We start from the raw sequence: 24554 nt of genomic DNA, 5'->3' as shown, positions 1-24554 counted from the left end.
ATTCAGCGTCTGCTCTGCCAATAATGCAAGCGTAGAAGAAGAAATGTGCTGTTTACCTGTGCAAAGAAAGAAACAACGAAAGAAAAATGTCTGAGGACTTCAGTGTTGAGGAAGAGCATGAGTTCTTTGCCGAGCTGAATGCGCTGGTTTGGTCTGCCGGCTTCCGTAGCGTCGTGAGCGCGCATGGGGGCGCTATTAGGAAATCCTATACACTACTGTTTATGCTCTAAAAACATTCTAAATGACTTCGTTTCGAGTAAATTATGGACGCTACCCACTCAGGACACTTGGAATACATTGGACGAGCAGTATGGAGGAATATTGACACGTTTTTATGGACTTTTATGGACCTTTCTGTCTCGGGCGCCATAGACCTCCATTATTTGAATGTCAGCAGACAGCAAGAAGCCTCCCAGATCTCCAGATGCATTTGAGATATCAAAAAAGTACTCCAGAGTTTTGTTCAGCAGGGGGGTGAGTAGAAAATGAAGGCTAATCATGTTTTGGGTGTACTATTCCTTTAAAGTAATTGCTTCAGCAGCCATTTTGCATATAAAGTTCATTTGGAAATCTGGGAGCCACAGCAGGTCCTCTCTCTTTTTAAGGTGATCTGAGCTGCAGAAGAGACGAGAGGAGTGGTCAGCATGCTGGGCTGACGTTTCTCAAGCTGAAAAAAAGGCGAGAGGTAAAAAAAAACAACAAAAAAAAACAACTAAAACAACAATGTTGACCCCCACTTGCCAAGATCCAAACTGCCATGGCAGAGTCGGAGATTTATTCTGTCCATGCAGACCCTTATATTTAAAACCAGAGAGACATGTATTATAATAAAAAAGAAAACACTCATGTAAAACTGTGTATCCAACAAAAATTAAGAAGTCTGACTGTAGAAAAATATAAAGACTATAACAAATTTAACTTGCCAGAAAATAAACACATTTTAAGGATTTCTTTCACTCTATGTACCAGTTTACACAAACTAAAGGCATTGTGGTTTTCAGAGAACTAGACCAAGGTTTTCTCTTAATCACAGCTCGATCGCGGAGGAAAGAAAAATAAGAACTAGAGTTAGAAACAAAGAAAAATCAACAGAATATTGCTACACTTCTCCTTCCTGCTCTATCAGGTGCACAATATGTTTATTTAAATCGTGTTATTGTTTAGTTTCTGGGAATCTTCCATCTAACTTTTGAACTTCAAAATCATCTTTACTGTAACTGTTCCAAGAAATGGGTCAAAAACCTGTAAACCTATCCCTCCATAACTTTCACTGAAAAGAGTAGCTAGCCCAGTCAGTGTTGTAAAGGGTTCAATAATTAATTTCAAACATTTCATGATGACGAATTGAAATTGCCCTGCAAGTATTTAAACCTCATTTTGACTCACAGAACCATAAACTTTAATGCATGTTATTGGATTCTTATGGGTTGAAAGTAAAATCTCAAATGTTTAGAAAGGCATCTCTATTCAGCCCCCTTTGCTTTGATTACTCTAGATAAAATCCAGTCCAGGCAATTGCCTTTGACTACATTTTATGAAAATGAAAATAGCACGACTAAACGAGAAATCTATCAATCATGGAAAAAATTGATCAAAGAATCAAAAGAGGCCTTCTGTAAACTTTGAGGAGCTGCAAAGTTGCTCAGGTAGGACAGATAATCTGCTGACAAAGTCACTATAAATGATGATTCTCAAGCACAAGTCATAGATTTTTCAAATCTATTGAAAGTCTTAAGAAGTCCTGTTTGCAGTTTGCTAAAAGCCATGTAGTAAAAATGTGCAAAACAGGTTTTCTGGCTAACCTCCATGCGAACCTGTGATAGAAAACTAACATTGGACATTCTTGCTGGAAGGGTGGTGGCAGTATAATGCTGTGGGGATGCAGGGAAAGGAAAGCTAAGATAGATCAAGTTTAATGGAAGACAGTCAAGGAGGAAAAATACCGCCAAACAATAAACAAACTTGAAGCTTCCTTCCTTGCAGGACAACAACAGATCTGGACCAAAATAAAAAGCTGAATTACTGGCAAGACTGGAATACAGTTATTCAGAGATGCTCTCTGTCGTTTCATCTGACGGAACTCTCGCTAATTTTTCTGCAACTCGCAGATGTGATGGGCATGAAGAGTGGTTTTTAAGCAAAATAAACCAACAAAACTTTTTAAATTTGATAGGTAAAAAAAAAAAAAAAGAAAAAAAACAACATATTTCCCTTTACTTTTCATGAAATGTTTGTGCTACTTTGCATTAAATAAAAATCCAATAACAGGCATTAGAAAACATTGGTTTTCACATGACAGAATTCAACACATAGTTTTAAAAGGCTATAAAATTGCATGATTTGCTGCTAAAAGAATACATATTTTACAAATATTAAATTAAATTAGATAACAATATCATGTTATCATAATCATAATGTATATTATATTATTAGTAAATTATTTTAGAAAACCCTTACCAACCCAACACTTCAGATCTAATTAGATACATAGCTTAATAATGTTCAGCTAGTGGAAGATCTATTGGGACGTCACACCATTGTGTATCATTGTCAAATGATCTGTTTTTTAATTAACTTAGATCAAGTTATTTGATTAATTTTATCTAATCCTCCTGTGCCTAATTAAACTCTCTTACTAAACAAGATCCAAATTTGAACTGCTCAGAAAACAATTCACAGTGAATCAAACACAAAACGAACTCTTTGTTATCAAGATAATGCATAGTAATGAAAGACATGGCTGAGAAGGTCAGTACGAGCTGTAAGGCCAAATCTGTCAACTTTTTGAATAATAATAGTAAAAAACGGGACCGATGTTGCAATTAAAATATATTTCGGCTTGAAAACAAATCTCAATAAAAAAAACTGCACTGGCAGCCATTTTATTGACCAACTTCATAAAGACACGCAAAACGCCTGAGAATTAATTGAGCTTTTCTTACAGTAGCATATCTTTCATAAAAAATATATATACATCAATAAATAAAATACTATATCCATGATATTCTGCCTCCATGTTTATCATCTGAATACACAATGAGCAGCAAGGCAAGGGAACTTAAAAAGAAAATTTGGCTGTTAAATTTTTTTTGGATGAATTCCTTTGAATAAAAAAAAAAGGTTCAATGTTGGGTTTACCTTTAATAACGGCTTACTGCCTGAATTTGTAAACTCTTTCTATAAAGGACTGCGTTGTCTTTCTTGAATAAAACTAGATTTGTTAACAAATTCATTAAAAATCAAATCAAATTAAAAACTGCAACAAGAACTATGGTGGAAATAATTAAAAGCTGGCTCAATCTGCTGTAAATTGAATCGATTTAGTAAAGTTAAACTGATATTGTACTGACAGCAGGGGTACCATTCATTTTGCACAAAGTTCTTCTGGTAATAAAACATTTTTTAAATTAAAGTAAAAGTTTGGGTTTCTTTAAATGTGTAAGATAATGCTACTGCAATAAAAACTCATTTTAAACATTTTTAGAAGTGGTGTCTTTAACTTTGTCTGGCACTGTGCTATTTTAAATTATCTTTGCCTGGTATGAGTTGCCATTCTAAAAAAAAAAAAAAAAACCTTCTCCAAACTGCAGCGGTTTTTCCATATAGAAAAATAAATGCATGACCCCATGAGCTTTTACTGGAGCTTAAAAGTCAACCATGTGCTCATTGATTTCTGAAATACCTTTGCAGGTTTGTTTCTCGCTACATAGTAAAACACAAAGAAATACAAGTTAACATAAAAAGAGACATTTTAAAGCACATTATAACAGCAATAAACATCCTGCAATCCCACACGTATGTTAAAATGTACTCTAGAAAATGCCCCTGCACTGTTGCATTCAAATGCATTTAAAGTGACCTTTTTCTGTTGTATAACCTGCATTTTTAGGTGTAAATTTCCCTGTCCGGACTTATTGTTAACCACTAAAATAAAAAAAGGTGCTTCGTTGTGTTAACTTTTCATAATAGGTCCATGCTACACTGTTCAAATGTAAGCAAAAGATTCAATTTAAAAACAGTTAGTGAGGTCTTCTCTTTATGATTATTCAGTGGGTAACAACTTAACTAATGCATGAAAAATAAAGTGCACTTCTCTGCTACATGTGGCAGGAGCGTCAAAAAGCTGCTGTAGATGAATGATTAACAATTATCCCCTTTCCAGGGTTTTGTGTTCTGCATGCATTTATGATTTAGGGCAATAAAGTCACTCTTTCTTTGTGGAGATTACTGTAAACAGGAAAAAAAGAGTTATTGGATAAAAAAAAAAGAGAACTGAATTATACTGGAGCTGTACAAAATATTGGCACATTATCTTATAAGCAGAATACTGGATGGGGATCAAATTGTCTAACAATTGAACAAATGAACCATCCAGTCCTCTGGCTCATGTTTCACGGTATTGAAAGTGCACTATTTGCCAAACCCACCAAGACTTTCCACTATCCTGTACATGCGGTTCTAAAACTGACTGCTTTTTCTCTTTTTAATGCTACATACTCTTTAGACCTGCGTCTCCACACCGCTAAGTTTAGGCATCAAAATCCGAGGAGTCACCCCGGAATTAAGGTCCCTTTCAAACTCCAAGAGCTGGCCCATGAAGTTCAGGTTGGGCGACACCACAGGCCGACGGCTCCGCACGTATTTGTAGGCATCTGTCATTGTCATGAGGGTGTGCTTCATAAGGTAGGCGATGACGATGGTTGCAGAACGGGACACGCCTGCCTGGCAGTGAACCAACACACCCTGCCCACTCTGATATGCCTCCTCTGGGGATGAGAACAACAACTTTATCAATTCTTGCATGAAGTAAAATACGGAAATATTACAAAAAAAACAGAGCCTTTGTATGTGTCTATAAAACACGAGCAACTGAAACATTAAAAACACACACACACACAAAGACACAAACACATACAAAACAGAATGTTAATCGCCCTGTACTGGCTTGGATGTTTGCTTTTAAATCAGACAGCATGTATTGTAGCTGTGTAGCTTTGACTTGCACTGCGACCAGACAATGGCCATTTCTCAATACGTGTACTTGTGTGTTCTCATGTGCTTGTGCAACATTATCAGCCTCAGCCCTAGTACTGTTCCAATTCACAAAAAACACAAGACAGAGAATGGACAAAGTCCCTGAATGTTGTTCTTGCTCCTCCCACCTTACCCAGCATGCATCAGAGCAGACTTGTCCGCTCTTGAGATTGACAGCTGTCGCAGCATGCACCACGGCAGCAAAAATTTCCAGTGGAGCGCTCGCAGAGCTCAGAATATTAAGTTAAAACTTCTGTTTTCTGTTTTCTAAGCATTAGTGTATGGGCCATTTGCTGAAAGCAGGGAGAAAACACAAACAAATTGTACATATAACTTGCAGTGATAACACCGGCAGAGATCTCTTCTGCTTATGGAGATTTCCTGCTGACTAGGTGCATCCTGGCACTTTGCGGCCTCTCTAGATGAAATACAAAATTGCTGGCCGAGGTGTTTCCAGCATAGATTCAAATCAAGGTTGGCCATGTTGAGGACTAAGGCCTCCATACATGGGTCATGCATGCAAACCACTGTGCCACCAAAGGATGCTCAGTTGTGGTATGTTTATAAGGGTAATTGCAAGGTATCCTTTATTTTGATAGTAAAGGATGAGAAAGGTGTTAGTTTAGGCTCGTTGATCAAACATATGTCCAATTAATAAAAAAAAAATCAGTACTAATAACTCAATAATAGAGCCCTCATAATAGCTAAAAGATGAAATGACTACAAAAACAATGATTTAATTTAGCCTAATCTTCAACAAAGAGACTGGAACTCGTGCTTCCTGATTTATCTTTCCCTGGATGAAGAAATGTGATTGAAAGGTAAATGGTAGTAGGCCAGTAAGCAAGATACCATACTTCTCAAATCCTGAGAATAACGCTAATGCCACATACACATTCGTACACACATGAAGTTTTTCAAAGTCTGGTTCTCACCAATGAATTCAAAGACCTCCTCAAAGTACTGCCGGAGGTTTTGCTTGCTGTTGTCAGTGGCCGGGAGCCTCTTGTAGCGCAGCCCCAAGTTGATGTGGTAGAGCGGCAGGTGTGTGGTTACATTAACGACATAGCCAATATTGAGGCGCAGCAGCAGGTCCAGGTCCTGGGCATCTCTCTCGTTTCCCAGGAACAGGAAGGGCAGGATCGGGCTGATGACGGCGTTCTCCGCATCGGGACTCATCAAAGTTTCATCGGACAGTGAAGCTGGCAATGATGAGGACAGTGGCAGAGACAGCCTCACTGGGAAACAAAAAAGAAAGTATGGAGATGCATTGGTATTTCAAGGAGTTCAAGTGACCTTAAGAACCACATTTACAAAAACGGATATTTATATATCTGGTAACACTGCAATGTTTTTGGTAAAGATCACATTAGGAGTAAGTAAGTTCTGACAAGAAGTACATTTTCTAACTAATTTAAAGTTAGTACAAATGCTCATAAATGCATTTAGGTCAAGAAAAAGTTGAACATTTGTTTCCACTGTTTGTTTTACTCCCAAAACATGATGAATGAAGTTGATCAATAAGTTGCTTTACAGGTGTTTTTTAGACTTAAGATGGCCAGATTTTGCGTTAAATATATGTACTTTTTTTTTTATTAGTAAAGGGACATAACCTGCTTTACTCAGTTAAACTGCAGTATGATCTTACTTCGGCTGTTCTCCTCGTCTTGATCTCTGTTAAGGGAGTTCAGGGCCAGGTGAAGGGATTGAGCCGATGGCAAAGGGTGTCCTCCTTCCCTGTCTCTCTGCCATGGTTTGGGTTTGATGAGTGTACTGGGGGCCGATGGTGGAGGGGAAAAGGACACAGGAGATGGTGGAGACACAGTGTGGGGAGAAGTGGATCTTAGATACACTTGGTTATGCTCAGGACTGTCGCTTATTCCAAAATCTTCTGATTTATTTAAGAGCCTCTTCAGCGAGTTACGGCCATCATCATAGCTAGATCCCAACCTGCTGCCTACAAAACCAAGTGCGGCAATTTTTCCTTGCTGAAGGCGTCGTCGGCCGGCATGGTCTGTGAGATGAGTCTGTGTGTAATCCTGAAGGTTCTGACAGTCCAAGATGGCCATGCCGCCTCCGTCTCTGCCATTCTCGGCATGACTAGAGCAGGTTTTCCCAACACCCATCCCAGCACAGTTGTTCTTTTGGGTTTTAGAATGGGTCATCTTCTTGGCCAATTCTTCAGGCCAGATGGTGCGGACACTGTAGTCATCATCATCAGCTTGTAACATAGTCATCGGTTGAATCGGCCCTAATCCTCGTCCAGGGGGTTTTCCTCTGCGAGGATTGAATGTAACCACTATTGGGTCACTGCTGCAGTAGCTGCAGGAAGAACTGCCAGTCTGGGATGCTTTGTTGTTGCAACCAGATACACAGCTTTGAATCGCCCGCAAAGGGGTTGAAGAGGTCAGAGAAGTACAGGGAAGACATCCCCCTACTAGTTTTTTACGAAGGATAGCAGGACTCTCAAAGTTTCCAGCCTCTCCCCCACAGGAGGCACAAGGTAGAGGTTTGAACCGAGCTGCTCGACAGTCAGAGGCGGTGCTATTCGTTGAGGAGGTGTTTGATGTGGAGGCGGTGGAGAGACAGCCACCCAAATTCTTTAGGCCCATGTCTTTACTTCCTCTCTTCACTGCGCCAACATTGTGACCACAGGAAAATGAGGTAGAAGTGCTTCCTCCGCCTCCTTGGTAACTGGAAGAATCTCCTTTACACCCTGTACATTTGACCAATCTCCAGCAGCCACAGTTGAACGGGTGTGCACAGTCAATGGTGCAAGTGTGGTCTGGACTAGGGAACCCTCCAACCCGGGAGGAGCAAGGGGACAACGGAAGACCTTGAAGAATGTGGGGCCGGCGATCCCTTGTGTGAGACGGGTAAGGTTGGTTATGCTGTTGAAAAGAGACAGGAACATCAGGGGGTTGGGGTGGAGGGGAGGAAGGATAGGAAGAGTTTATGATGGCAGCATGGGGCACAGGAACAGAGTGGTGCTGGTAGGGCAGACTGTGGTTATTATGGCTTTGACGAACAGTTCCCAGCTTGGAATTTTTCCTGTGACCCAAAGAGGGAAATTCCTGGTCACTTCTGTTATGAAAAGTGGAGTTTTCTTTCTCCTTTTCTCGTCTGAATGTATGCTGTTGTGCCTGAGCAGGGACAAATTGAAGGATCCCTCCAGGGGAAGATGAAAGTTGACGAACTCGCTGAGGCTTGTGCTCCACTCCACAAGGCCTCCCAGAGTTTCCAGTTTTTCTCTCACATTGTCCTGGATTCAGCTGTGAAGAGACACATTTCCCTCTACCCCCTTTTACACTTCCAGTGCGCCCTAAGGAGTTGCTAAGTCCTCCTCTTCCCCCTTTGTCCACCGATACCTTGATATCAATAGTATGTGTATGGGAGGGAAGTCGTGGGCCGAGTGTTACTGTACCATTGCTATGGCAGTGGCTCGGAACATGTCGGACTGCTGCTGGGTTGGCGGGCTGGTCGCCCTTGAATCTCTGCACACGGGACGACCTGCGCTTGCATTCCACACTTAGAGATTTACACACAGGTGAGTAAAAATGGGAATGAGCAGCATGGATATGGACAGGTCGGGTAACTTGTCCATTGGTAGAGGCTGTTACTTGAGAGGAATGGTGTGGGACGGTTTGTGGGGAAGCCTCATACGCGTTTTTGGGGCGTTGAATGACCACTATGCGCTCGTCGAGAGGGAGTGGAGGCATCTGGGTTTATGCAAAGCTGGCAATGAAAAAGAAGAAACAATCATATTTGTCAGGAAGTTACAACTTTGTCACGTATACTGGACTAATTAGACAGACCTTTACATTTCACAAGTTGGGATGTAAACAGCACATACATACTCATGTTGATTGACACACAGTTTTACAAAGGAATACATAGCATGACACTTATGCAATTTGTTTTTATGTTAAAAATATAGGGATGTTTATTACAACAAATAAGGTGAATGTGAAATGTAAAGCTACAAAAGTATTGGTACCATTTAAGCCTTTTTAAATTTCATGTTACATCTAAAAATGCCAATGCATTTTATATGAATCTAATTTGAAAGACCAGCAGAAAACTAGTAAATAATTATGTGGAAGGATAATCATTTTGTAGATTTAGGATTTTGTTTGATTAAATGAGATAAATTGTAAAGGGCAGCTTTGAAGTCTTGCAACAGACGAACAGTTGGATTTAGGCCTGGAGTTTGACTTGGCCATTCTAACACAGGGATAGTATTTTATACTAAACCTTTGTATCGTAGTTATAGATATTTATAGTCATTGCCTGGATGGATGGAACAACACTATGCTGTGCAATGTCTCTCTCCTTCCACTTGGAACATTTTTAATGCAGCCCAAATAGTTTGAATGATTCTCTCTTTTAGTAGTGTTAATTTCTGATAGCTGGTCCAAATCTGAGACTAGGACTTCTTATTATTACGTTTAATTTGGTAATTGCTTTCTTCTGGCTACTCTTCAATAAAAAGAGGTTAGATGAGCTTACAAGCAGTCTCCAACAGTTTATTGTAGCTGAACTGTGGGCCTCATTGCTGCTTGTGAGATTATTTGACAGTTGGTGATACTTTCATCATAAAGTGTCAAAGAAGAAAAAAGTTTTTAAATTGTGTATTATAAAAAGAATACATAATAAAATCTGAAGAAAAATGTTCAGCATTCAATAATGCACCACCTTGTGTTGGCCAGTGACATTACATTTCACAGAATGCATTACTGCTTTTGGTAACATGACTAAATGTGAAAGACCTCAAGGATATCAATACTTTTGTAAGGAACAGCAAATCAAAAATTAATTTGGTGACACATTTTCATAAAAAAAATCATATGTTTTGCATTTGCAAGTCACTGTAATATTTTGCAGGACAAAACATGACTTAATACAAAACAATCTGTAAAGTTAAACCTTAGTTTTGATCCTGAAGAAACATTTTCAGGAAGTGAAGGATAAATTTAACAGCAGTTCGGTTGCATGTTTTACAGGAATGGATATGGCAGGGTATAACTTGATCCATTCAATCATGCAGCTCAACGTCTGATCTGCCTTACACCATGGACAACAATGCTTGTCTTCAATTACGTTCCTATTTGTTTTCCTCCTAATATCCGAAGGTGCTAACCTTTTTTGCTATTAGCAACACATAATCCCAGCTAATCCTGATGGCAGCAAGGCTCCTCAAAGGCTAAATAGGAAAAGCTGTGGAAAATGAGCTGTAACAATCTTTATCCCTCTGAGGGGAGATGAAAAACTAAAAAATTATCAAATAAAACACCATCATGGCTGATGTTGTAGTTAGCTAAAATCACTGTAATAAAAGTGAAAAGGTGAGTCAACAATGCTTTTGTTTTCACTTTAAGGATATTACCCTTTGTGCAATAAAGATTATTTTCTTGAAGTAGATTTGCTTGTTTTTGCGGGGAATAGAAAGGGTAATATGTAAGTTTATGTGTTGTATATTAGATTTCAACATTTAAAAATGCCTATTTTTCTACTGATTTAACCAGAATTGATTGCGATGGATAGTAAAATAAAAAAAGAAACTGGATAAAGTATAGCTTTTCAGCTAAAATACAAAATACAAGCTCAGAGGGGATCGTGCTTTTTCTGTGGCAGCTCCTAAGTTATGGAACGATCTAACTCTGAGCATAAGACAGGCCTCTTCTCTTGCTATTTTTAAGTCCCTTCTTAAGACTCATCTTTTTTCCTTGGCTTTTGATACAATTTGAGAAGTTTTACTTTATTTTATACTGTTTGTATACTAATAAGTATTTTACACTTGTTTTTTTCTATTTTATAATTTTATTGTATTTTATGATTGTGTACAGCACTTTGGTCCTGTCCGGTGCATAAAGTGCTTCTTAAATAAAGTTGGTATGGTATGGTAAAACAAGCATTTGTCCATGCCATAACAGAAAACCACATACACAGACAACACAGAACAATTACATAGTCATTTTTCACTTCATTTCCAAGTAAGAAAAGATTATCTGAGAGTTTCTAATAAGTGAACAGTTGTGCAAAATCCTCACAATTTGAATGGTTTAAATTGCTCCTGTGATCAATTCGAAAGAATTGCTACTTTGGTTATTGAAGTTTGATACCAACATTCTTGCAGTAAACTCATTTTAATGTTGTTATTATAAACCATTAGAATGAAATATTACTGCCATTTAAATGAAAATCCACCCTCTTGATACACTGGTAATTATAATGAGCCCCTGATCTTTGCTTGATGAAGTGCTTTAATTTCCTCTTTGGGTGGTTCTGACAGTGCTGGCCAGCAGGGACAACGTTATCGTGCTAAAATTAGCATCAGGATAAAATCTGTTTTGGCTGAAAAGGCTCAGAGGTTTTCTTTTTGGAAACGAAATCAAGTTGAGAAAGATGAGCTCCATTTTTGACTGTTTCTCTTTACATCGACGGGTTACCTTAGCCCCTAAAAATGGGTGGAACACATTCAGTATCAAGTGGACATTCTGAAGTTATCTGATATGGATTAAATATCTGATACGCATCTGTATGTGATTTGGAAGCCTGACAGATTATTCCCCTTAGGATGTTTTCCCAGCACATCCAACCAGTACAAGAACCTCAGAATTTGCTGAAGGGATTATCTTTCCATTTAGACCCAAAATAATTGAACTACATGACTGGCATTTAGCCAGTAGGTCATAGCATCTCTAAAACTGTAGCATGTTTCTGCTTAACAGAGACTACATGCTACCAAAGGTCCCGGACAACAAAGGGCTGAAAACAGGATTTATTGATAATCTGTTCCTTCTAATCCTCTGTAAGGCCGTCCCTGTTTCAAATGCTTGAAAAAGTTCCTGCTAATTTTGATTTTCAGTTAATTAACCCCATCGAAACTCTGACATCATCTATTGCGCTTTCTTCCGCAAAGTGAATGAGCTGTTACTGAGATTCTGACATTTTGAATTGAAAAAGCTTCCTGGATGGGAATTGAAAAGGAAGCCCTGTGTTTTTTTTTGTTTTTTTGTTTTTTTTTATTACTTTTTTGGAATGATCAAGACCTGGATGACTTAGAATCTTCACCATTATATTGCTTTGGATCATCTATATCAATTGGGAAGGGCATTTTGAGTAGTTACAGTTATTATTTAGTGATTAAGTAATCGAGGCAGAAAAGGAATGTGCTAATAAGGAAATTATGACTGATTACTCGTTTTTTACCATATTTATTGTACTGGAAAGCATTTCAAGGAACCCTCAACCGTCTGTAACCCCCCCCCTCCCTTAGGGTGGATTTTCATTTCAACGCATCCTTCGCTGTCCCGTCGCCATTGTATGAAAGATTCCTTTAGGAAAAGGGAGATCAATGGGAGGCCCTGGAAATGCACAACACTGTTTGACAGTAACAAAAGTGGGCAGAGATAAAATACAGAGGAACAGATCATACTGATGCACCATAAACCACAGACTACAGGGAGAGGAAGGAACAAGTCAGAGCAATCTTGAGGGTGGGGTAGGGCGGCGGGGAGTTCAACCCCTATACAACACAGTTACCAACCCATCGGGAAAGCACAGCACGCTCCAGTGTCTCCATGTTTAAATCCACGCGCAGTCTGGGGATGGTATCCACATCTCTTTCCACCCCCCCTCTTTCGGCCTTGCCTGTAGTGGAGGGGGGTTGGGGTAACATTGACCCAGTTTTATCATGGTGGAAGTCACAATCACTCTGATCACTTTCCCCTTCACAAACATAGTGTGTGACAGAGAGAGCGGGGCTGGCCACTGGCGTTTTCACTCAACTACAGTTACAGCTTTGACCAAAACAGAGATGTTAAAAATTCTCAAAATGAACCAGCAGTACTGTAGCTGTTTGATGTTTACATTGGATTTTACAGCAAAAATACTGAAGAACGAACAAAAACATTAGTAGAAATCACTGCTAGGGCAGTAGCACACTATGTAGTGATTAGGAAGATCTGATTTGTCGCTTCATCTGACAGCAAGATTAGGTCAAACATTCTGCCTGATTGGCTTATTAAATCCAATATCCAATTGGATAGTCTGAAGTAAGTCTCATAAAGTGTGAAGCCTATGCAGCTTGTTTGAGGCACCTTTAAATTCTCCTGAAACCTAATAAAATAAAAAAAATATTTAGTTATATTTATTTCCTATGGATTATAGGGCTCCAAGTACATCTAGCACTGGTGATTATGGTATAAGGTATACAATTTTCAATTGCATTGAATAATAAAAATAAATCAGTGTTGGGTGGTGTACCTTTAGCTAAACATACATATATGTTTCCCCTTTTTTCACATCCTGAAGGACACTGTATGCTGCTTAACTTTGTATAATTGGTATATACTGAATCTGGAATTATTTATAATCATGTAATCTGTAAACTGACTCGTACAATGTTTATACTTAGTGTTTTAACAGCTCTTCCCCGGTGGCCAAGGCTGTAGGAACTCTAAAACCAAAACTACATTTGCTATCTTGTCATGTCTCTGCTTTGTTTCCTCTGCACCCAAAGGCAAACCGCTTCAAGAACAAAACCATCTAAATAGGTCGAAGAACTGGTAATTAGGAGGTTAATCAGAGCTGTGTTTAATTAACCCGCTTTGTGTGAAAGCACTTCTGTTAGTTGTTCATAATTAGTTGGCTAAAGACATTTAGAAAGAACTGAAGGAAAGCATCTATGTTACCACGCTGAGCTCCTCTTGCAGCTGCCTCACTTGAAGCATGTTGCCAAACAGCAGAGTACAAAGCGTTTAGGGCCCGTCTGATGCTTGTCGGAGGAAAAAGGCTGTTGCTCTTGTGATCAAAGAACTTACTTGTTTTGGTTTTTTTTCTCTCTGCAACCTTTCATTTTGTCCACTTGTTAACCGTTGAAGCTGCCATACGGCAGAATGCCTCTGAGGTGACAGCCAAGTAAGAAAAGGGGATGAAATAAAGGAAGGCTGAGCATAGTGCTACGGATAAGAGTCAGAACACAGACCTAGTCTGGCTTAGGGCTGACTGGGATACAGACGACAAAGACTCTTCCATCAATTTAATGGCTCAAATCAAAGTGTTACTGACTTGGGACCCATCAGGCAGTGTGTAATAGCAGTGAGTATTGGCAGCATAACAGCTATCATCAGCAGGTAAAACGGCATTATATCACATTAGGCAGAAAGCTATCAGCATATTTCAATAAAAGGTGTGATCATATTTCAGGGTCATATATTATACTAGCTTAATTTTTCGAAACATAAGAATACACCTAAATGCCTTAGGGTGATATTTGTGGCCAAACTATTGTAAAATGCATGGGTTCAGGTTTGAATGATCCTAAGTAGGGAGCACTATGAAATCCCTTTAGCTGCCTCCGAACTGGAGAACATGAAAGCGAAATGATTTGAAATTCAAACTCACACAGATAAAAGACACACAAAAAAAGAGAACTGAGGAGCAGCACTCAGTCTTAACGTAGCAAGAGCTGCACAAGTCTTCAGGAGGAGATCCTGACGGCCTCCCTCGGCTAAAAACACACCAGCAGAGAGACGATAACAGCTTTAACAGTCAGCCAGGAGCCACGAGGAGGAGGAGGACGGTGCACACGTCAAGGTTTTTCCAACAGATTTAACTTCCATAAACAACTAACTCACAGCTTTAGTGTTTAGACAGATAAAGCCTTGCAAAAGTATTCACCTCCACTAAACTTTTTTGTAAAGCTGTAACTTCAGACCACAGTTTATTTTTATTCCACTTGAGATAGACCACAGTAGAGTGGAAGGAAAATATAATTTATAGGTATCAGTATTTTTATTTCTATTCAGTCCCTTAACTTTAATAACCCAAACAGAATTACCCTATGATGTCAACTAATTAGTAAATGCATTTATGCATGTATTAAAGGTATAGTGGAGGATTTTCACGAATTTTTGAAAAGGCCCACCCTCTCCACTTAAAAAAAAATCCACATGCACAACCCTGTACCCACTACTGAGAGGGAAAGCCTATCTAATGCATGTGAGAACATGCACAAGCCCATTTAAAAGTTTCTGTTTGCATCGCTCATACGAGCTTACTATCCAATAGAAGATTAGCAGTTTTTCCACTATGTCAGACTCACCACCGGTAAGTGAAAATGGGGACAAGCACGTCGGACGGCCTTACGTAAACATCACCAGAATGATTGACAATTAGGAGAATCTCTTATTTTGATGATCTACCCGTAAAAAGAATATCCTCCACTATACCTTTAAGGTTAATCCAACTATAAATTCAGCTGTTCCATCAAGACCTGAGAAGTTTGTGACGAAACAAGACAGGAAAGGTATAATATCTAAAACTTCTGTCAAAATGAAACAAACAAACAAAAAAAGATTGTGGAAGAAATGAAAACCTAAACTGACAGGCTTTGTGAAGGACATCGTTAATCAGAGAGGCAGCAAAAATAGAGCCAGACTAAATAAGAGAAAGTAGTTATGGAATTACTATTGTACGCCATGAATCTAGCCTTTTTGAGGCAAAGGTATGAAGACAGGTATAAAAACTCTACATGCCATGCATGGGGCAAGGAAAATATTATGATGGAGGCACTTTTTGTAGATTTAGCTTTACAGCAAGACAGAGTCTAGCATTTGCAATGTAAGACTGTATAAAACCTTCAGCAGACTTCTCATTCTCCTGCAGGCTCCACAGTCATCAGTCACAGGGCTTGTTTGGGCCATGGGGTGTACAGTTCTTCTCCAAATGGAGAGGCGGAGTGTTTGGGGACAGGCTGTTCAGGAGGCTGGTGTTTCTTGCTTTCTCTCTTTCCGCGGGAAGGGTGCAGATGGTTCTCTGAATGTACAAGATTGATGAAGAGCTCTGGTACCCACTCTCCAACTTGCTTTTGTGCAGCTACTTCATCAAAAAGCACAGGACAGGGCCAAACGCCCACACAGCAGAGCGGACGACATCCGAGGGACAACGAGAAAATTATCTCAGCGGCACAGTCTATTCTTTTGCTGCATTAGACTTCATCAGCCACCACAGCAAATATTGGCTGTTTACATCGGCAACAAGCTTCTACGATCAGTGATAGCACAACTGTTATGTTTGTTTTGTGAAAACTCTAAGGTGTGGACTCAGTTTACCGTAGAGCTGCTGCTTTGATGGGAAATGCTGCATCCTTAAACGTTTACTCACTACTGTCCATGTAGTTGAAACCTGATAGCTGCAGACTGAAGAGGTAAATCTCTAAACAGAAGCATCAGGAAGGCTGATTTGAATTTGATTCACAACTTAACGCCTGCAGCTGAGAATTTTCATGGCCTCTAGAAAAATATTACTGCTGCTGACTAGACAGGAATTTGCTAACTAACCAATCAGCTTTTATGATATATTCAGTGGATACTAATGAAGTGCAAAATATTTGGGCAGCATTATTATCCATAAAATGATCGAAGCTGCCGCTTTTCTGTACACCTCCAGGACTCTGAGGCATACAGGGAAGATTGTGGCTGACCCCTCGCACTCCAGTCACAAACTATTTCAGACACTTCCCTCTGGCAGGAGTTTGCAGTCCATCAGGACCAAAACTTCATGCCACAGGAACAGTTTCTTCCCATCCACTACCAAGGCCCAGAGACCCCTTTGACACTGACAATGCCTTTTTCCCTCCCCCACCCAGGACCTACAAGCTACACCAACGTAGCATCTCCAAACCTCCTGCATTACATTAATGCACAACCTACTGTGTATATAGTATATAGCTATATACTATATATATTATATTGCATGTTTTATATTGTATATAGCTATAGATTCTATATTGTCTCTATATATATTTTTCTGCACCATCAACACATCAAATTCCTTGTAAGTGCGAACCTACTTGGCAATAAACTTGATTCTGATATATATTTCAAGGAAGCACAGAGAAAGAAACTTTGATATTTCTTGTAACTATCTATGGATCTATAATTTTCTGCTTTAAGTTCAAACTTCTTAAATCTACAGTAATGCAAGATGATGCTGCATTAACTCTGGCATTTAGTACCTATTGCATATACCCACTGAGCAGCAGTGTTTTCAGACCCAGGCCAAATAAATAATGGATCCAGTAGGTTCAATATTCATCACCTTTATATATTTCTAATCTGGGTATCCTAAGTGTCACAACGGTGTTTCTTCTACCACACTCTATTTCTATATTATTTAGAATGTTGCTACCACTGCCCCGGAGGTTTCTTTCAGATTTGTTTTTCTGCTTTATTAAAGGCGCTACTGGCTCAGTTGTAACTCTTGAAGGTACAGATGGACAAAGTAACTAAGTGACAAGTTTTTTTTTGTTTTGTTACATTACCTTCATTTACCCTTGTACTTTTTTTTCTAATTGAGTCTATCCAAGGCCCACTGCTTGAGTGTTTTGCCATGTTTATTACTGGATAAAGCCAAGTCCTGTTATTTCTCCTTCTCATTTAAAGTACACTGGATTTTGTTCTTTTGTATTTTACCATGTCTCATTACTGTTTGAAGCCATTAACAGGGGTATTGTGGCCAAAAGACCTCTGCATAAATGTGCCCCTCTCTTTTCTAAGGAAGTTCATCAGGACATCCTGTGTGTTGCTCTGTTCCTTCGTTGGTGAAGCTATTAGCAGAGATCCTTCAGCCTCAAAACTGCTGTATATTTGCAAATTTCTGCAAAATAAAGCATAATTTAGTTGTTTTCCCCCCCATAGAAAGTATGCATAGCGTTTTCCTTTTCTCTTTAGCTTCATAGCCCCATTAATGGACAAAGCAAATCATAGAGCTAGACCTGCCATTAACTTTGCCAACCTTCTCATTGTTTTTTTTTTTTTTTATTAAAAGCATTTCTAAACCAATTATTTCATGTTTGGCAATACTCTTTAAATAATAAAACCACTTGCAGGGATAGTGCTGCCATCAATGCACTTAGCACTGGACCAGAACTACCAGGTTAGAAGTACTGGTCCAGGCAGACGGACAAGGATTTTAAACCTTGTTCTTGTGAATGTTTCTTTCTCTTTAAAGCGAATCCTTCCTCTCCACTGTCACCACATGCTTGCACTGTAGAGCGAATACAATGTTCCTTAGATAGACTACTTTTTATCAACCCTTATTATAAAATCTATCTAAACAAATTGTGGCAATATGATTCTATTGTGGTATGAACTAGACAGAACACTTGGATACAATCTAGGCCTGTTTATTTTCTAAAGTGCCTTAGGATGATATTTATTTTAAATTGGCACTTCATGAATAGACCAAACAGAATTGAATAGCTCCCCTAATCTAAACACAAAGCTACACAAGAAAAAGACATAAAACCAATTCTGGCCCTCAGTTAACTACAAGGAACTAATCAAGGAATTACATGCAGGCTGCTCCATTTGTTTTAATGCAGCAGTAACATTTGTGAGAGTGTGCAGAAACGGGTCAATTGGACAGATTGAATGCCGAGGCATGGATCAGAGTTTGCTCGATTAATCCAAATAACGGGACTAAAGAAGACATTCTCCATAAGAAAAATGTTTGCTTTATGAATAAGAAAAATAACTATCAATACCTTGTAGAGGTATAAAAGGATCCAGTAGGCAGAAAATGGGTTCACTCACATATTAAGCATTAAATAAATAAAGGGCAGAAACAACCACACTGATGTGATGCTTGACACGAAAAGATGCACTTGGCTGACTATCAGAGGCAGGAACGAATACATAAATAAGGCTCAAACCTATTTGTTATTAAAAAAAAACAGATATGGTCAGGAAGGCATCAGAGGAGCCTTGATGTTTATATAGGATCCCTTAGGGGGCCTAATGGGGCTTGGCCTCAGAGGAGATGTGCTGTATATGTCTTTATGACAGACAGAATGGAAATAATAACTTTACTTAGGTCAGGTTTTAGGATGCAGATAGTACAAATGACTGATAAACAGTTTAACCAAGTAGAGGAAAGTAAAAACAAGAGGATGCATTCCAGTCCTGATGACTCAAACACTATTCAGGCTTATGTTACAAATCTAATGATGTCAAAAGAAATAAACAATGTGACTCAGCTTAGCATGCTTCTCGCTATGACTCAGGCTCCCAAATGAGAGCGTTGCGTTAACACTGGCATGGTCATACCCCAAAAATGACCCACACTGTTTGATTGAGGTTTGTTCGGATAAAGTGAGGAGGAAAACAGAACGGCACGTTTCCAGTAAAGCCCTTCCCAGGCTATTGCTAAATTCGCTTCTCACTGGCTGACATCCGCCTCTCCATACCTCACATCACGCCGGGCGAGAAAGGGGCAAGTCAAAATAATTACATCACTTAATTTCCGCAGTCAGCAGACAGAGAGTGATTGAAGCTGCGGCGTGAAGAGGACAGCAAGCCAACAGCATGATTGCAACATGCAGCAGACAGAATATGTAGAATTAGATTTCCTGTCTGAGACAAAAACAAGTTTTATGCTGTTTTTTCATTGGTCAAAACAAAGTAACGGAAAACTGAATCTGTAGGACCAAACGTTTGCTAAGCCTCTCCTATAACCATCTCCTGTACAGCTCAAAGGAAGAGCCTTAAAATAAGAAATCAGGACTGTTATCTCTCACAAACTTAGAACAAAAGGCATCCAAAAATAGAAGTCTCTGAATAGAATCAGAAAAAAGAAGCTTGAGAAGAAGGTTTTATAGCTGGCTGAGATTTGGGCCCCCTGACAGGTGAAGATAAAACGAACCGTAATCTGCTCTGAATACATTTCGAATAATCTCCTTAAAAGGCGGACCAACTTGGTGGATGACGGCCTTGAAACTGCGGCAAACGTTCACGTTTTAATGCACAAGCCGGCTTCTCAAGCAGCACACTTTCTAACTCAGATAGTACCTCGCTAAAATATAAACTAAAAAATATGAATGTGAAAGCACTTCTCCATGTGTCTCCGCATTAAAATGGAGATATCATGTGCATTTCAATAGGATAATGAATCACAAATAAAAAAAGCCAATGCCACTTTTTATTCTTACACTCTGAATCAAGCATTTGATGCTGTGATCTCATGATTTTGTGAGGTACTATAAGGTGGAGGAGATAGCATACAAAGACTAATATTATACGTCATGATATTCTAGATTTAGGTTGATCTGAAGCAGCTTGGCAGCTAGACTTTAAATATAGCCTTTAAAGACTTCAGGTAAAAAAAAAAAAACCTTTGGAGAAAAAAAGCATCCCCCAAACCATTTAGTGTTCAGGTATGCTGGATATGACACATAATGAAAAAAATCCTTTTGACAGGAGTGGGATAAGCTTGGACATACAAAGCTAACCATAAGTTTTGTGAGCCGCAGTGACCGACAACAAGTCTTTTGTTTTCACCCTCTGCAATTTGCACCAGACTTTATTTTAGAAGAGATGTTGAGGCAAAGAAAATAAAGACAACAGTGCCAGAGGCCAAATGTCATAGAAACCTACGTCCATATCAGTAAACATGGTGGAAGGGACTCCAAGTACGTCATTTTGGAGTTCTATGTACCTACTGTCCAAGACTAAAGAACTGCGTTTTCACCCTATATGTAGGAAGACAAAAACAATATGGCATCTTTCAGCTCTGCTTCAGCTTTAGACTAAGAAAAGCCTGAAGTCCCCAATATGGTAACCTTATTCCTCCAACCACTGATGGATTGTAGGAATAACATGAATTTTCAGGCCAGCACTGTTACATATAGACAAAAAATTACTTATTTAGGTAAAAAAATAAGTTGAACCTATCAGGGCTAAGTAAAAAACAAATATGTGTTTCACTCTTTCTACTGTGGAAGAACTCAGACACAGACTTTGGAGGATGTCATGACTGCAGCATTTAAGAGCATTCAGCCACTAATCACTAAAGGAACACAATCTACCTAGATAGCGAATTAAAAAAAACAAGCTACAGGAACTCTAAAGTCTTGGCTGCAGGAACTGAAAGATGCCAAATTGTTTTTGTCTTACAAGACTACAGAAAGACTACACATTTCTGTAGTCTTGGAGAGTAGGTACACCGGGCATACTTGGAGTCCCTTCAACCATGTTTACTAGCATGAAGACCCCAATACGGTAGCCTTGTCCTCCAACCACTGATGGAATAACGCAAACTTTTATGTTACATATAAACAAAAAATATTATAATATGCAGGAAAATGGATGATCTTTGAAAGAACTAAGGTTGACATGAAGATAGTGACAATGCCTCTGCTAATTTGAACTAGCATATTTAGCTGCTTGTCAATAAATAAAATCCAATTTGACTAAATGCATGTTATTTCTGTACTTAAATTTTTTTTTCCAACTCTCTTTGGCTTTAATAAAATTTAATGTTTTTTTTTTATCTAAATGCATTTTAAGTGGGATTTTTTTCAATGCAGTCTGAAAATGTGATCAGAATGGAAATACTTTGGTTATCATGAACTGATTTGATTATAGAAGCACTGCTAAAGAAAATTAACAAGCTGATAAAAATGATTTCATGTTGAATAATTCCTAATAAAATTAAGAAAATGATGAACAATGGTGAACCTCATCCTTATAAGAAGGTTCACAGGCTTCTGCAAGACACACCTCTACATATAATCGTACTACAGTTATTAACATCTACAACAACACACTGGGGGAAGAAAAAAAACACTACATATAACAACAACATTCAGTTTTCTTTTAGGAAAGTACTGAATTTCATTAATTTCTTTAAATAAGGTGTTTCTTTTATTTTGGATGTCTACGGCCAATTATGACACACAGAAGAGGTTTTTCCCTCTGTGCATTTAGGCTTTAGGCCTCACAGGCTTTTCAGTGATTGCTTCAAATTTTGAAGAAGCCATGTTTCCTGAGATTCCTTATCTGGTGCAAACATTATCCACTTCTAACAGGTGGCACACCAACTTGTTTATTGCCCTTGGGCTTGAAAGAGTCATAATACACTGATAGCAGGAATAATCCGACTGCACTTTAGGTTCATGTTTAACAAACAATTGCTGAAACCACAAGTTTTGCACCATGACTTTAAAATGGGTTTCCTTTTCTCCTACACTGTTTACATTCTGATTACTTCTGCACCTTATAAGTGGTAATGTTCATTTCAATTTTGAAAGCTGTATGCATCAAGATTTTGTTTTGTATACACTCTATGTATGCAAAATGACAATAAAGTTTGTGTAAGTCTAACTTGAGCTCTGTCTGATTTTAAATCTGTCTGCAGAACAAGTACCAATGTAAGGCAATGTAGGGTTTTCATAGGAATCCTGTGTGTCCAAAAGGACTAAAGAAAGAAATGGAACCAAACAGAAAACCCAGTGGCTTTTAAATACAGTTTAGCCAACAGTCTAAGCTGTTTATACTGGTATCTTATAAATCCAATCAGGACTGAATCACAGATGTTTCTAAGCACAGTTTGAGACTTAGGGTAAATTTGGAAACAAAAAGAGAGATTTTTAATTTTGCCATAAACATCTGAACATGTTAGTTAGAACTAAATGTTATGAGCAATCTTTTCTCATGACCTGGGGGATGTAACGACCTCTTTTATATAAAGGTCTGAAAAAATCATACACAAAGTTCAAGTCAAATAAATGTGTCTCTCATATCTAAAAGTTGTCATTAATATGACTAAATAATCTATTTATTTTCAGATCTGAGACACTGAGGCATTAAGTGGTGTTTTTGCTGCAGTTTTTTTCATTTGGCTGGAAGAAGGTGTGAAAGGGCAAAGCTTTCTGTTTAGTGATCTCTAGTTCAACTATGACTTCACTTTATGGCTAAAATCCATGCTTAGCATCAGACAGTCAGTCAGGTGATGAACTGGTGACAGATTATTCTTATTTATTATGGCCAAAAAAACAAACAAACAATGTTCTATACTATTTAGAGACCAAGAGTTGGATTTCACACTCTTATATTTAAATCATTTTCTTTTTATTTTAACAATAACGCTGCAAATATTGCTATTATTGGCTCTACTGATTCTAAAACCTATTTGTTTTCAAGCAACATCAGATATTTAAGCGTATAGCCAACATACAGTACCTAGTGCTGCACAAGAAATACAAGGTGATTGATTTTTGCATTTAGAAATGTGAAGGAGTGGACTATGCACACACACACATCAAGGAATGAAGGAGCCCTGTCTAAGTACACCATCAAAAACTGTAAACTAAGCCAATCAGAAGGTGCAAACTGCTCATAGGTAAGGGTTGGAGCTGTCCTAATGTCAATGATTATCATCAAACCACAGAGGAAGTAATTTTTAGTGCAGCATCTTTTTCTTTATTTTAATTCCCACAAGCTTTTGTGAATAAAGCTCATTAGTGAGACATCTCTCTGTCACCACCATGGGTTCCTGTGGTTTTATATAAGCAATGAGTCAGGCCTATGATGTGTAAAACTGTGCTGCTGAGCGATGGCTCTCAGCGGGGTGATCAATAGGAGTGACCCTGTCACATTAAAGACTTGTGTTGCTGTCTATTTTACATGCAGTGCATAAAAAAACAACCTTTTTTGGTTCGCTTAGCATTATTTTACCTTTGCACAACAATTTTGTATTTTATCATTATCCATTATGTTCTATGCAAGCAATCCTTCAGCTCCAACTCTATGTAAATAATCTTCAACACAGCTCATCTTTTAAACATATTAACCATTTCACTAAATCAGGAACCTAAAGATTCCCATAATGCCTTAAATATGCACCACAGAGTGACGTAAATCAGCTTTTAAATCTAGCTGCTCTTCCTCCACATTGTTTTTTTTTTTTTTTTTGCAGCTACTCTGCAGGTCAGAGATGAGGAGAAAACACACGCGCAGCGCTGTTTAAAGCGCACCTAGGTGGCGCACTGCGCGCTTTGTTTTTATCGCATCTTTGCGGTTTTGCAAACAGCAAATAAAAGGTGATGAAGGCCCGAGCCTGCTGCAGACATGTCTGCTCACTTCAAGCTGCTTAAATGTGCATTTATCCAATCAGGGGTTATTCTGCACACATTTACTCCTCAGAAGAAAATAAAGAATGTTGCTGCACATTACAACCTGCTATTGCGTTGCAGGCAGGAGGAAAAACACGTTGCTGTGTTTGGAGCACATAGCCTGACACAAAGCCAAGCAGGTGGAGGTCCAACACGTAGAGCTGGTGGAGAAGCAGCACAGCGGTCCTCCTGCTGCTGATGGGAACCAATCACAGCCTGTGGGTCGAAAATTACCAACATTACTGAGATCAGACATGACTTACATCAAGAGTCCCGCTGTGTGATCATCATTTACGCGCAGCGGAATCACAAATCCTCATGCCTGCTGCGGACGCACGTGGAATGATGATGATCCAGATGTGGAACACCTTTTATAAAAAAAGAAAGATGGGGACATAGCAGTGGAAGGAGATATAACCCCGGCGAGAGTGGCAGGTGCTCAGCTGTTTCAGCAGCGAGTGTCATCAGAAGTGCTTTTGGCTCACTCAGCTGGCGTCACGTCCGAGCGTGTGTCACACCGAGCCGCGGTGCGCGCGTGGCGAGGAGACACCGAGGGGGAGGT

General features: G+C 39.0%; 1 protein-coding gene across 2 annotated transcripts; it reads right to left on the bottom strand.

Moving 5' to 3' along the window:
- Positions 1-562: 562 nt before the first annotated feature.
- On the bottom strand, positions 563-24554 carry si:dkey-175m17.7. 2 transcript variants are annotated; one of them, XM_038292268.1, is made up of 5 exons: positions 24256-24554; positions 12584-12687; positions 6683-8769; positions 5970-6272; positions 563-4766 (listed from the first exon to the last, which is right to left on the bottom strand). In XM_038292268.1, the coding sequence occupies exons 3-5, from the start codon at positions 8751-8753 to the stop codon at positions 4501-4503; spliced, it is 2640 nt and encodes an 879-aa protein (XP_038148196.1). In that variant the 5' UTR covers positions 8754-8769; positions 12584-12687; positions 24256-24554; the 3' UTR covers positions 563-4500. The 2 variants fall into 2 exon arrangements, with proteins under 2 accessions (XP_038148196.1, XP_038148195.1); XM_038292267.1 differs by lacking the exon at positions 12584-12687.

Source organism: Cyprinodon tularosa, unplaced genomic scaffold, assembly GCF_016077235.1.
Source record: "Cyprinodon tularosa strain WSP-4 unplaced genomic scaffold, ASM1607723v1 ctg31, whole genome shotgun sequence".
Taxonomy (NCBI): Eukaryota; Metazoa; Chordata; class Actinopteri; order Cyprinodontiformes; family Cyprinodontidae; genus Cyprinodon; species Cyprinodon tularosa.
Note: the sequence above shows the minus strand (reverse complement) of the source record. Positions and strands in the feature narration are given on the sequence as shown.